The sequence below is a fragment of the Solanum verrucosum genome, unplaced genomic scaffold, assembly GCF_900185275.1.
Source record: "Solanum verrucosum unplaced genomic scaffold, falcon-dt-bn FXZP01000222.1, whole genome shotgun sequence".
Taxonomy (NCBI): Eukaryota; Viridiplantae; Streptophyta; class Magnoliopsida; order Solanales; family Solanaceae; genus Solanum; species Solanum verrucosum.
Window position 1 is genome coordinate 881,354 of NW_026020027.1, and position 13,285 is coordinate 894,638.

General features: G+C 34.6%; 2 protein-coding genes and 1 non-coding gene across 3 annotated transcripts; all 3 read left to right on the top strand.

Annotated features, from left to right (window-relative positions):
* The first annotated feature begins 1,665 nt into the window (after window positions 1–1,665).
* LOC125821235 (two-pore potassium channel 1-like) lies at window positions 1,666–5,682 on the top strand. The gene is made up of 4 exons (XM_049500653.1): window positions 1,666–1,806; window positions 1,842–1,888; window positions 4,011–4,939; window positions 5,086–5,682. The coding sequence occupies exons 3-4, from the start codon at window positions 4,041–4,043 to the stop codon at window positions 5,234–5,236; spliced, it is 1,050 nt and encodes a 349-aa protein (XP_049356610.1). The 5' UTR covers window positions 1,666–1,806; window positions 1,842–1,888; window positions 4,011–4,040; the 3' UTR covers window positions 5,237–5,682.
* On the top strand, window positions 2,131–2,229 carry LOC125821351 (U6 spliceosomal RNA). Its single transcript, XR_007442585.1, has one exon. It is a non-coding gene; the product is annotated as a U6 spliceosomal RNA (small nuclear RNA).
* Window positions 5,683–7,071: 1,389 nt separating the features above from the next.
* On the top strand, window positions 7,072–12,330 carry LOC125821250 (DEK domain-containing chromatin-associated protein 4-like). The gene is made up of 11 exons (XM_049500669.1): window positions 7,072–7,626; window positions 7,737–7,770; window positions 8,773–8,852; window positions 9,472–9,531; window positions 9,789–9,899; window positions 10,015–10,095; window positions 10,187–10,252; window positions 10,943–11,279; window positions 11,474–11,586; window positions 11,980–12,010; window positions 12,158–12,330. Exons 1-11 carry the CDS (start codon window positions 7,072–7,074, stop codon window positions 12,313–12,315), a joined length of 1,626 nt encoding a protein of 541 aa, XP_049356626.1. The 3' UTR covers window positions 12,316–12,330.
* Window positions 12,331–13,285: the final 955 nt, after the last annotated feature.

Genomic DNA, 13,285 nt, shown 5'->3' on the forward strand with positions numbered 1-13,285 from the left:
TTTCGTGTGTTATATTTCATGAATATTAGGTATTATGTGCATCTAGCGAATTTTTGGCCGGTCTTTCGCCCCTAGCCATATGTTATTCTTGTATTTGAACACATATATGAATTCAGTCCTCAAAGAACTACTGGAGTTCTCTTCACCTTGTTCGTAACTTAGTTGTTGGTTATTCTGTAATAATACATTTAACAAAATAATATGTAGTATACATGAATTCTAATAAAAAATTCTTGAAAACATACCAAATAACATTAACAACTAAAAACTTAATCAAAACTAGAATGTATGAGTCTGGACTATAAACGAATATTTTATGTGTATTACATATTTAAAAAGTTTCTCCCTAAAATTACAGATAAAAAAATGAACATTTCGCTCACAAATGGACGAGCTGCTCCAAATAACGTTAACTCCGTCTATTCTATTCCAAAATGTAATACAAATATTTTAAGATGGACAAGCTACAATATTTTTTATTAGCTTTTCACGTGGATGGCTATCTCTTTATAATACAAAGATTATCCTGCGAAGATAGAGAAGTTGCTTTCGAAAGATCGTCGATTCAAATACAACAAATTAAAGTAATAATAAAAAGAAAAAATGATAGTGAAAAATATACCGTAATAAAGTAATACGAAAATAATAACAACAAAATAATGTATTCTCTTTGTCAAATAATACTTGTCCAATATTATTTTTGTACACTTTTTAAGAAACTATAAATAGAAGAGTAATTTTACTATATCACTCTTTAAATATAATAAATAGAATGTCTTAAAAAATGTAATAGTGAAATGACTATAATTAATTATAAGGGTAAATTAGAAACTAAATATAACATTATCCATTGATTTAGTAAAGTGGATAACTATTATTGAACGAAGAGAGTAATAATCAAAACAATAAAAACAAAGGAAAGTAAGGCACTCACCAACAAGGTTTGTGATATAGTAGTAAGTACTCCTTTATCCTGTTAAGAGGTATCGGATTTGAATTCCCTTGTGCGAATAGAATCGGACTCTAACGTGGATAACGAACGAATGGGACCACTTTGCCAGCTTCTTTCTTTCTTTGACAAGTTTATTTAATTCAAAATGTCTACATCTAAATTTGTTACTCCCTCCATCCCATTTTATGTGGCACAATTTCCTTTTTGGTTAGTCTAAAAAGGAATGTCACATTTCCTTATATGGTAAATATTTAAAGGTACAATTCCTCTTTTATTCTTGTTGGTCCCACTTAATCTTAAAGATAATACTCTAATACATTTATGAAGAGAGAGAAAAGTGAGTCTACTTTTTAATATGACTTATTTTTTAAGGGGCGATTTGGTAAACATTTCAAAGTCTTTATTTATTTCTTAAACTCCGTACCCGGTCAAATGTTGCCACATAAAATGGGATGGAGGGAGTATATTATACTCCTCTGTCCCAATTTATGTGACATTTTTTGTTTTTCGAGAGTCAAACAGTTTAACTTTGATCAGAAATTTGCATATGAAATTTTCAATTTTTTTGAAATAAAATTTATATATTTGTAAACTACGTAAAAGGTACTGTAAGTCATAGTAATTATTAATTGAAATGTTAAAAGAATTTATGAAAAACTTACCGTGAATGAAAAGTGCCACATAAAATAAAGACGGAGGGAGTAACAAAATAATGAGGCAATGATAATCGCCATTAAAATTGTCAACGAAGCTTGAAAGCAACAGCAGATTACTCTATGAATATCTGATATTCTTATACGAACCAAATGTGAATCTGCACTTCTTTTTTGATGAAGAAATCGAATGTACAGTTTACTGTTAAGAAGATTCAAGATATTCATTCAATTTCACTAAAGAAGCACAAGTTTCAACAGAGTTAATAACTTTTTTCTTCAGGTAATTCACACTAATGGTTTTTTTTTCCTTTTTGTTGCTTAGATCTATACTCAGTGTTGTAGTTTTGAGTGTTTGACTTTACATTACTATTTTAATTTTTTTTTGGATAAGTTTGCTGAAATTCTGCAGCAAGTTATAGCTGAATAACTTGTTTTTTTGATTTGTGAAAGAAGGTGGATCTACATTATGAGAAACTATGTTGCTTGGATACTCAAAATCGAAATCGAAATTGAAATCACATAGTATGTGTACCTTCGATAAAATTGGAACGATACAGAGAGGATTAACATGACCCCTGAGCAAGGATGACACACACAAATTGAGAAATGGTTCAAACTTTTCCAGTTTTAAAAAAATCACATAGCATTTGATATCTTCCAATCTGCCTGAGACTTGGTGAGCAGAGTAAATCTGGGGCGGATGTAGGATATATATTAGCTTAAACCTTGTATATGCATTAAATTTTTATTATAAAGTACAAATAATAGATTTTGAATCCGTTAAATCAAGTGGGTTGGGGTAGAATCTTGAACTCGAACTCATAAAGTTCAAGTTCTTAATCGGCCTATGTTGCTTGGACACTCGGAAAATTGCATAGCTTTTGAAGGATCCGACACACCCTGACATTATTTTTGAAATGTCCAAGCAATATAAATGAGAAATGCTTTTGGATAAACTATCTATATAGTATTTGATTTCTTCCAATCTGTCTAAGACTTGGTGAGCAGAGTAAATCAAGGGTAGATGTAGAAGAGGAATTAGCTTTGACCTTTTATATGTGTTAAAACATTTATTATAAAATACAAATTATAGATTTCGAACCCATTAAATCAAATGGGTTGTGGTAGAATTTCGAGCTCGAACCATAAGGTTCAAGTTCTTAATTCACCTCTTGTAGAGTAACCCAATGTTGATGCTGGTGGGAGTTAGTAGGTATCTGGTGGAGTAGTTGAGCTATGCGTAAGTTGGCTTGGACATCACCGCTACAAAAAACAATTTTTTTGAAAAAAGTTGTGGATAACGTATAATTCTACTGACTCTAAACCCATTTACTCTAGCTTGTGAAATTGTGTGTATAACGTATAATGGTTGTGTGTACAACGTATAGTGGTTCTTCTTTGATTCTAAACAGGGAGTAATTTTTCTTACACCTTACTTTTTTCTATTTGAATTCACTTTAGGAGCTTACTTCTATCTTTATATTTTTTAGTTTCCTTTACTGTTGTTGTCTCCATTCGGTTCCCGCCATCATGAAACCCGGGGGTGGATGTACTATTTATGGTTTGGGTTCGGCAGAATCCACTAACTTTTGCTCAATCCTAAAAGTCCATGTAGTTTGAACAAATTATAAATTTAAAACCTAGTAACTTCAAAGGATTAGTATCCCGAACCTGTAAGCTTCAAATCCTGAATCCGCTGTCTTACCTAGAACTAGCTAGATGAGGAAAAACTGGAGTTCTTCGAGTTTTAGTTAGACTTTATGATTAATATTGACATTGACTTGATCAGACTCTACCTCTATATCCTAAAGAATTAGTTGATAAGGATGTAATACGTAGGAAGATCCGACTGGTAAATTATGCCAGAAACTATTTGCTAGCCAGAGCATCAATGATGATCTCATACATAAGTTATCATAGGCTTCATGATGCCAACACAAGTTACATTATAATTGTGTGGTATCATGTACTGAAAACCATAGCTTTTGCTGAAGTAGTATGCTGACAAGTTCATTACAGTTTTATGCGTGTATGTCAGATCCTTCCAGTATTCTAGTTACTTCACGCATTAAAAACTAAATTGTCTTAAATTGGCACAATTCTAGTGTATGAAGAATGTGACAACATTGTCTTATTATTATAATGTTACAATCTTGTTAGTTTTTAGCCCAATGTCTACCGAAAACAACCTCTCTACCTTCTCAAGGTAGGGGTATGGTCTGCGTACACACTATCCTCTCTGAACCTCACTTGTGGGATTACATTGGGTTTTGTTGTTGTTGTTAGTCTTGTTAGTTTCTTGTGGCTTAAAATTTGAGCTTCTCTGACAAAAAGCCCCAATTCGTTGGGATTAATTAGTGAACTTAGAGGACTTCAACATTCTTATCGTTAATTTCTCTCAGGGTCTCTAGAGGCAGTTGATTCTGCTTGGAATGGAGGGCAGCAACATAAATCAGCCCTTATTAGACCAGCTGCCTAAAACCCTTCAAAATGTTGATTCAAGGAGAAGAAGACTTCGTCGACTTAAAAGTGCTCCTATGCCGGAATTTGTTCCTGGAGAAATGAATGACATAAAGGACGACCAATCACTCTCACGTTACGAGTCAATATTGGATAAATTACATCCGAGTTTTAGGAAAGTCATTCTTTACTTGGTTATATACTTGACAATTGGTACCACGTGCTTTTACTTTGTTCAGAACCAGATCCATGGAAAGAAAGTAAATGGAGTACTCGATTCTGTTTACTTCTGTGTGGTAACAATGACCACTGTTGGATACGGGGACCTTGTGCCTAACAGTGCAACTGCTAAACTGCTTGCTTCTTTCTTTGTTTTCTCCGGGATGGCACTTGTTGGAATGGTTCTAAGTAAAGGAGCAGACTACCTAGTGGAGAAACAGGAAACCCTATTAATCAAAGCATTGCATATGCGTGATAAAGTTGGCCCGAGTGTTATTCTAGAGGAAATTGAAACCAACAAAGTAAGGTACAAGTGCTTCGTCATAACGGCCACTCTTGTGGTGCTAATAGTTGTTGGAACGGTGTTCCTTGCTGAGGTAGAAAAGTTAAGTACCATTGATGCCTTTTATTGTGTCTGTTCTACCATCACAACACTAGGATATGGAGACAAAAGTTTCTCAACTAAAGCGGGGCGTATTTTTGCTATATTCTGGATTTTGACCAGCACCCTTTGTTTGGCTCAGTTCTTCCTTTATGTAGCTGAATTTAACACAGAAAGGAAACAGAAGGAGCTGGTGCAGTGGGTTCTTTCGAGAAAGATGACAAATGTGGACTTGGAAGTAGCTGATCTTGATAACGATAGGGTTGTAGGGTAAGTTATACTATAAAACTTCAACCCCTGCTACCAATAATGAACTCGTTGAATCTGTCAAGCAATTGCTTATTTCTCTTTTATTCTACTATGTTGCACTACTAGTTCAAATTATTCTAATTTCTCTTCACTTTTCATTTGCAAAGGGCTGCTGAATTTGTGGTGTATAAACTTAAGGAGATGGGAAAGATCAGCCAAGACGACGTATCACTCTTGTTGGATGAGTTTGAATGTCTTGATGTTGATCAGTCTGGAACTTTGTCAACCACAGATTTGTCACTTGCCCAATCATCTTGAATTGGAATGCAACTGCAGTGCTACGTAAAACTCCATCTTCAGCTACCGTGTCACACTGTTTCCACGAGCTTCTGAGATTTCCTGGGACGAATACATTCTTTACCACACTTGCAGACTCGTATCTGAATCTTGAACGCTATTTCCTTGTGTCTTGAGTTCTTTTGCACATGTATTTCAGTCATTTCCTTCCTGATTTAGCTCCCGAGTGATTTTCACTCTACCCACTTCATAGAATCCATCATGTACATGCAGTGTTAATTATACTAAAAAGTACAGTTATTGTTGCTTTGCTGGTGGAGTAGGCTACTCAACTCAGAAATTGTACTCTGAATTGTGTTTCTTCTGAAAGTTTGTTTACAGAAATCGCGTAGCGCCTTTGTCTGGTGGAACTTGTAAGCCAACTGAGCTATTTGATGTTCAATATACAAGTGGTGTAAATTTACCAATTTGAGATATGTTATAGCATTCATTCGCTATGTGTACATTCTCTACCCTCCCCAAACCCCACCTCGTGGGATTACATTCCTTCATCTGCAGAAGGAACATAAATATGAACTACACTGGATTATATTCTGAAATATATGTATAGTTTTGTGATATGATTGGTGCAACGTGATAAATGGCAGATGCAGCTCTTCTCCGAATCCATTATTTTTATGCGGATACATATATATCAAGTTTAAAATTTTGGATCCGCCTCTTGAAACGTCTAGTGCAATATGATGGGCAACTGATAAAGTTTGTATTGGTGGTTGACACAAGGATAAATACTTCAAGCATTGCAAATTTGGAGTATGAAATATATTGGGATGAAAAAAATAGTTAAATGGCTATTGGTTAGTAATTTTTCTATAACATGTTTGGATTAAGCAAAAGAAAAATGTATTAGTCAAAATTAATTATTTTTAAAGATGATTGGATGATACATATATAGGCAAATAAAAAGGAACTAATATAGTATTTCTGTGGTATATCACTAGACACTAATGTAAAATAACAAGTTTTAATTTACATTATTTTTAATATACAAAAGATGATAATTTTCTTTTTGAAATAGGCTAAAAAAGAAGATCCTAACGTGGTCAACATACTTATTGTTATTTTATTTGACATGACACAAAGTTTATGAACGATACAAAAGGTTTCTTGAGGTTATGTTCTAAAATGAGAAATAGACATGTGTGAGTTTAAATACTATTTTATTAAGTATAGAATAAAATAAATTTAAATTTTTAATTTTTTTTTTTACAACAAAGCCAAAAAATAAATAAAAATTCTACATAAATATAAAATGGCAAATGCTGTGGCTGTTTGAGAGAAAACAAGAAAGAATAGATTCACTTCAGTGAGGAGAGGGAGAGTAGCAGTAGAACGCAGCAAACTTAGCTCTCAAAGTTCCCTGTAAGTACTTAAATTTTTATTAATTACATGCAAATTTTTAGCTGAAAATTTACATTCTTGATGTTGGGTTGTTTGATTATGGTAAAAAGATTGGATTTTTAAATATTTTTTTTTGCAGTTTAGGGTTCTTTATTGATTTAATAATGAATTTTGTGTGTCAGCTGTTTTTTTTTGGATGGGGTGGGGGTGGGGTAGTTGAAGGCTAATTTAACGTAGTGACTAATGTAGAGAGGATTATCATGAAGCTCTTTAATGGTGAGGATTGTTTTTGGGGTTCATTTGTTGGTGCAAAGTTGGAGGTAATGACTACATGTTGAATGCATTATTTGCATGTTGGATTCTTCAAGCTCATGACTTGACATTGTTATATGCAGATTATCTTCAGCTGTGAGCTCAAGGGTTTTGTTTTGACCTGTTAGAATTGAAGTTTAGTTATGGGAGAGGATGGGGATTGTGTCACTGAATTGGCTGAGGTATCTGCCGACAATAATGTGGCAGCGGAAGATAAGAGTGAAGCCTTTATAGAGAAGAATGCTGAAAAGGATGAGTTAAAGGAAGTAGAAGAAGAGAGCAAAGAGGCTGATGAAAGGGATATTGAGAACATGGATATAGACGAAGAAGAGGTAAAAGAAAGCAAAGGAGGAGAAGAGAAGGAAGAAACTAAGTTTGAAGTGATGGAAGAAGAAACTGCTGAAATACCAGATAATGACAAAGAGATGGTTGAAGATGTAGCCAACGTACAGAAAGAGAAAATAGAAAGCACTGAAGATCATGCCATTGAGAAAGGATCAAAGGAGAGTGATAAATCTAAGAGTAGGGCTCAGAAGAAAGATCGGAAGAGGAAAAGGAAAGTAGAGGACAAGAAGGAACTGAAGCCTAAAACACCTCTGGCTCCAACAATTGTACGCCCTGTACGCCAACGCAAATCTGTTGAAAGGCTGGTTGCATCTATTGAAGGAGAACTCACCAAGGAAATCTATATTGAAAAGGTCCAAGATACCAGTGCAACTTTGTTGTCTTTATCCTTTTATGATTTGGGTCCGGACTGCAAATTTATGATTGTTTATGAAATTAATTTTATGATCCATCTTGTTTGCAGGGTCGTGGAACTGCACTGCAAGATATTCCGAATGGTATATTACTTACTAGTTCACTGATTAAACATGCATTCTTTGAAATGGTCACATATCCCGCAGGATATAGATCTTAAGATAGATATCAGTTGGAGATGTTATTTCTGCTTTGCTTTTTCTTATGCACGCTGTACAATCTTACTTTCTAGTTGTTTGTTCTTGATTTAGCACATGACTATTAACTTACCAGGGTTAACCAACATGAACCAACCTGTCCTCCAAGTTGATTGCTGGGACTGAAAAATATGGTGGGTTGTGATGTACAGTAAGAAACTACAAGAAAACGAAAAGCATATAACTCATATGAGCTGCTTCTCCCAGTTTCTATTGTTTTATTAGATGGAGCTTCACTTGTCTCATAAAAAACAAATAGTAGTGAAAAAAATTGAGGCATACCATTTATATTTGTTCAAATTGATATGACTGTGATTATGACCAAATATAATTGGTATAGGAAGTATCTTACGCGCGCTATGTGTTGCAAGTTTGGCTCAGTGAGATGTTTGCTTTTGTTGGGCTTCGTTTCCCATCAAATAGAGGAGGAAAAAGGGAAAAATGAGTTAAATAGTAGTTCAATATGTTAAAATGTGACGAAAGACAGACCACTACCTACATTGCTTTTATCTTGTTCTCGTTTAAGTTGTATCTCCATACAACTTATCTAGTGGTACCCTCTGATCTGCATGAATCCTGATCTGACTTGTGACTTTTGTTATATTACCTTCTTTTCTGCATGTGTGCATTCTACAGCTATAGGTATTTGATTTAATCTTGGCTTTGTTACCCCTCTCACTTGATTATATTTTCCTTTGAATCACAGTTTCATTTGTCCCCTCGTGTATGAGAATGTGGTAATTGGGGGGGTCCTAGTCCCCGAGACTTTGTTACCCAAGTTCTTTGTTGTATCTAGCATTGGTTTTGCTAGTCTGTGAGTTTCCATTTTCTTTTGTGTGTTTCTATTGTTTTTCCTATAATGTGTTGATTCAAAATATTATGTATCAGTGGCATACAAATTATCCAAAAGGAAGACTGATGACACTCTCAAATTGCTACACAATATTCTCTTTGGACGACGAGGAAAGGTGACATGTTGATTTATAGCTTATTGCTGTTGATTGGTTTCTCTTTATTGTACCGTTTTCTGCTTACCAGTGATGCTCTGGTTGGCATGCTGGCTTATATGCCTTGCATTCTTAATTCCCACTTCCTGACAAAGGAAAGGTGTCTTGGTGTTGCTATTGATTTCTCTTCTGTAAGTACCTCAACAGGTATTTGAAAGAAGGAGGAAGCTATGATCCCATTTTAGGGTCAACTTATGTAATCCTGAGCTCTATCTATATTTATACTTATATATATATAAAAATCTATATATTTACTGACTATTTTGTAAATTAGATTACCCAAAAGTATTGGACCGTAATTATCTTTATATATTCTCAAATGTGTGCTATTTCAGACAATCATATGTTTCCAGTTTTCCAATTTTGATTGGAATAAACTCTTATGGCTCATTTGGTTTTGTCATATAACTTTGCATTTCTAATGTAATGTTTTGTTTTCAGTATTCGTATTGGATCACTTGCTCCCCAAGTCCCGACTCATGGAATTAAGAAACATCTTCAAGAATGCTTGACAATATGCTATTTCTTCTTCACTTTCTTTCTGTTGATACTTTGTATTTATAGTTCTTTTCCTTTGCAGGCAGCTCAATTCAAGAGTAATATTTCATTGTTTTCCGGCCTTGTGTGGCATGAAAATGAGGTAATCAATGAGTGTCATTTTTAAGAAAGTGAACTCTTCCTTTTTTGGTTTATGCCAGGTGTGGGTATGGCAGGTTGGGATAGAGAAGATTTGACTATAAAATTTCTCATTGGCCATTGCTTTCTCATGCGAGGCTGTCTATATATCTTGTTCATTGTCTAATTGTTGGGCTCTTAATCTAATTTGAGTAATTTTAGTTTATAATGATCCAAAAATTCTTGAGCTCAGAGCCTTAGACTACTTGACTTTTTTTGCAGGAAAAACAAAAGATGAAAGTAAAAGAAAAGCTTGACAAGTGTGTCAAAGAGAAGCTGTTGGAATTATGTGATGTACTAGATATACCTGTTGACGAGGATACATCAAGAAAGGTGTGTTCATATATTACCACATCATATTAAGCTTTATATGCCATTAGTTATTTCTTCTGTGTGTTCGTGACTTATCTTAAAAGATTCTCAACTAATTCTATGTTTTATGTTTCAGGAAGATTTAGAATCACAGTTGATGGATTTTTTAGATGCTCCTCATCCTATGACATCTGAGTTACTTGCTGAAAAGGAACAGGTTGGTTGCACGACCTTTTTGATTGCAATGAAATATTTGTGACTTCTTCCAGTTGTACAGCATGCTTATTCACCCCTGGTGCATTGAACAGTCAAGTAAAGGAAAGAAGAAAAAGAGTCCTTCATCAACAATTGGTAGTTTGGAAGGTTCAACTAAGGTATCACTCTTTCTTATTAACATTTGAAAGTTGACTTGATTGCAAGGCAACACCTTTTGAATGTTTTAGCCATGGACTAGTGATATTGTTCTAACCTGTTTGAACTTACTAAATTTGAGACACAACCTTCCATTTACTGTACTTAGGTTTACACCCTTGAGATTTGAGATGTGAAATCACGTTATCCGGCTTACTGGTATTGAAGTTGTCAATCACTTTTGTGAACGTAATTCTGCTGATCTAAATGGTTTTCTCTCTGAAGCTCCACTGAGTTCTGATCTGGGGACGAGAGTACAAAATCTTTCATGCCAGGACACATGCCATATTTATCTGACATTATTCACTGTCTAGTATGGGAAGTGTTTGGGTATTGGGATTTTGTGAACCCTTAAATGGTGTATTTAGCTTTTCGGGTTTGAGGTTGTTTCATTCTTTCAAATTTTAAATAGACTACAACAACATACCCTGTATAGTCCCACAAGTGGGGTCTGGGAGGGTAGAGTGTACAAACCTTACCCCTCCTACCTTGGCAGGTACATAGGTTGTTTTCAATTGACCGCTGGCTCAAGGAATCAAATTTTAAACAGAAACCAGAGAAAATCTAGAAGAATAAAGGAGACTCACCAACCATGTAATTGTGTTTGTGGGAACTTTTCCTATCATGATCTCTGTGTCTGGTATGTTCTGCAGAGTCACAAGAAGAAGAAAGCGCATGAACCAAAAGATGACCAGGAGAGATCAGATGACGAGATGTCAAAACAAACTAAAAGTGAGGAGAAAGACGGTAAATCTGAAGAAGGATCCGAGAAGGACAAGAAGAAGCATAAGCGAAGTTCAAATAAATCATCAAAGAAGGAATCTACTGGAGAAGTTAAAACCAAGAAAACACCTTCAAATTCATCAAAAAGCTCAAAGAACAATGATAACAATGATGCAAATCCAAAAGTGCATTCAAAGAAGAAAACTACTGAAGTAGTTAAGGGAAATCCATCTACACCAAAGAAGCCTAGTTCAAGTGACAACACTGGTGAGAATCATTGTTTACTCCCATTTGAGTGTACTCTCAAAAATTCTCGTCAAGATGATCAATGATTTGTATATGAGTATCTTCATAAATTTCTTCGTTATGTGTGTTGTGTATCCATCTGAAATTGTTTTCTTTGTTTTTGTATATTTTTTTTTGCTTAAATCCTTTCTTTATTAGCTTATCTGATTGTGCAGGGAAAAAAGTTCCGAATGGAAAGGGCCATAAGAAAGCAGATAAATTGAAGCCAAGTGATGATGAACTCAGAAGTGCGATTTGTGAAGTTCTAAAAGAAGTTGACTTTAACACGGTGAGGAATGAACTTTGAGTTCTGTACTTTTATCGCGCTTCTGTTTCTCTCCTTAATAGTAGATTTCGATTGTCAAATCCCTGTTTAGATGTTCCATGCTAATTTAAAATAAGTTGTTTTTCCCATCTGCCTAAGTTTTGGTGGGTAGAGTGACTCGATATCAATGGTGAGAGGTAGTAGGTATCCAGTGGAATAGTCGAACCGCATACGAGTTGGGCCAGGGCACTACCATTATCCGGTTCGAAAGTGAAAAAACAGAGGACATGTTTCTTTGACCATTTCAAGATGGTGCTCTTCGTCCTTCACATTTTGGTGATCATAGTTCCCACAATAGGTATTGATATTCCAAAATTTATTTTCCTATGTGGCTAACATCATTTGTTTATGCTGCAGGCCACCTTTACCGACATTTTGCAAATACTTGGTAAGTGTCCTGTAAAAACGGTTTTTCTGTTCTTTGTAGTACGCGGTTTTGACTAAGTTAAAAGTTTAAAAACTTGATATTACATCCTCTACGAGGCCATGGTAATACAATTCTGGAATCCAACTGACTAGTTTGTCTTTTTTCCAGCCAAGCGGTATGATACAGATCTTACACCCAGAAAGATATCTGTGAAGAATATGATCCAGGATGAGCTCACTAGGCTAGTCGATGAGGCTGATGAAGAGGACGAGGAAGAAAATGCTGAAGATGAAAAACAGCCTTCTGTCCAGGGTGTAGAGGCTTGAAAGCATAGAACATACCAAGGAAAGGTAGCCTATATCATCTCTCGGTTAATGTCTGAATACTGTACCATAATGATCTCGAACAGGTGTAGTTTATTGATAGTGTTTCACCTTGTTGTTCAACTCAATGGCTAGTAAGTCATGGAGCTAGAAATGTCTGGTTTTTAATGCTGGATTTCAGCTTACTGTGTAAACAGCATTTGTAGTCTTTTTTCTTCTTGGAAGCACTGATCTTTTCATGTATTATAAAGGGGTCGTTGTGCTTTCAACCTATGTATAACTAATACATGTATTATTCCTAACAACTGATAAAAAAACAAAGCCAACATAAATAATCACAACATTACTAATACACTTTATTCAATATTCTTCTTATACGCTCTATAAAACGATCCCTAAATGCTAGTGTTGTAAGTAACACTCATTTGAGACTATCTTAGTCATTGTACAACTACTGTGCCTCAATCCGAATTAAGTTGGGGTCGGGTATATGAATCCTCTAGTGGAATTTGTAAGCCAATGAGTCATTTGATTCTATTCAATATACTAGTGATGTAGATTTACATTCCTTCATCTGCAGAAAGGAATATATGTTAACTACTCTTGTCTCTGGATTAGATTTCTGAAATTACATGTCAAGTCTTGTTTTTAAATGAAGAAGTGAGTATTAATATAGCCGACTTCAATTTATCTGTTGTTACATATGGTTGTGAGATATGATTCTTGCAATGCGAATTTAAGAAAACAAAATATTGGACGAATAATTCAGGAAATCAAATTTATTTAGAATTTGTAAGTTATTATAAAATGGATGTCCACACAATATACTTTGTGTCCAAGTAAAATACTCTGTGGCCAAGTTTTATAACCTATATATATATATATATATATATATATATATATATATATATATATATATATATGAAACAACAACAAGAAGTAAAAAAACATACAATAATAAAGGAAAGTTTCT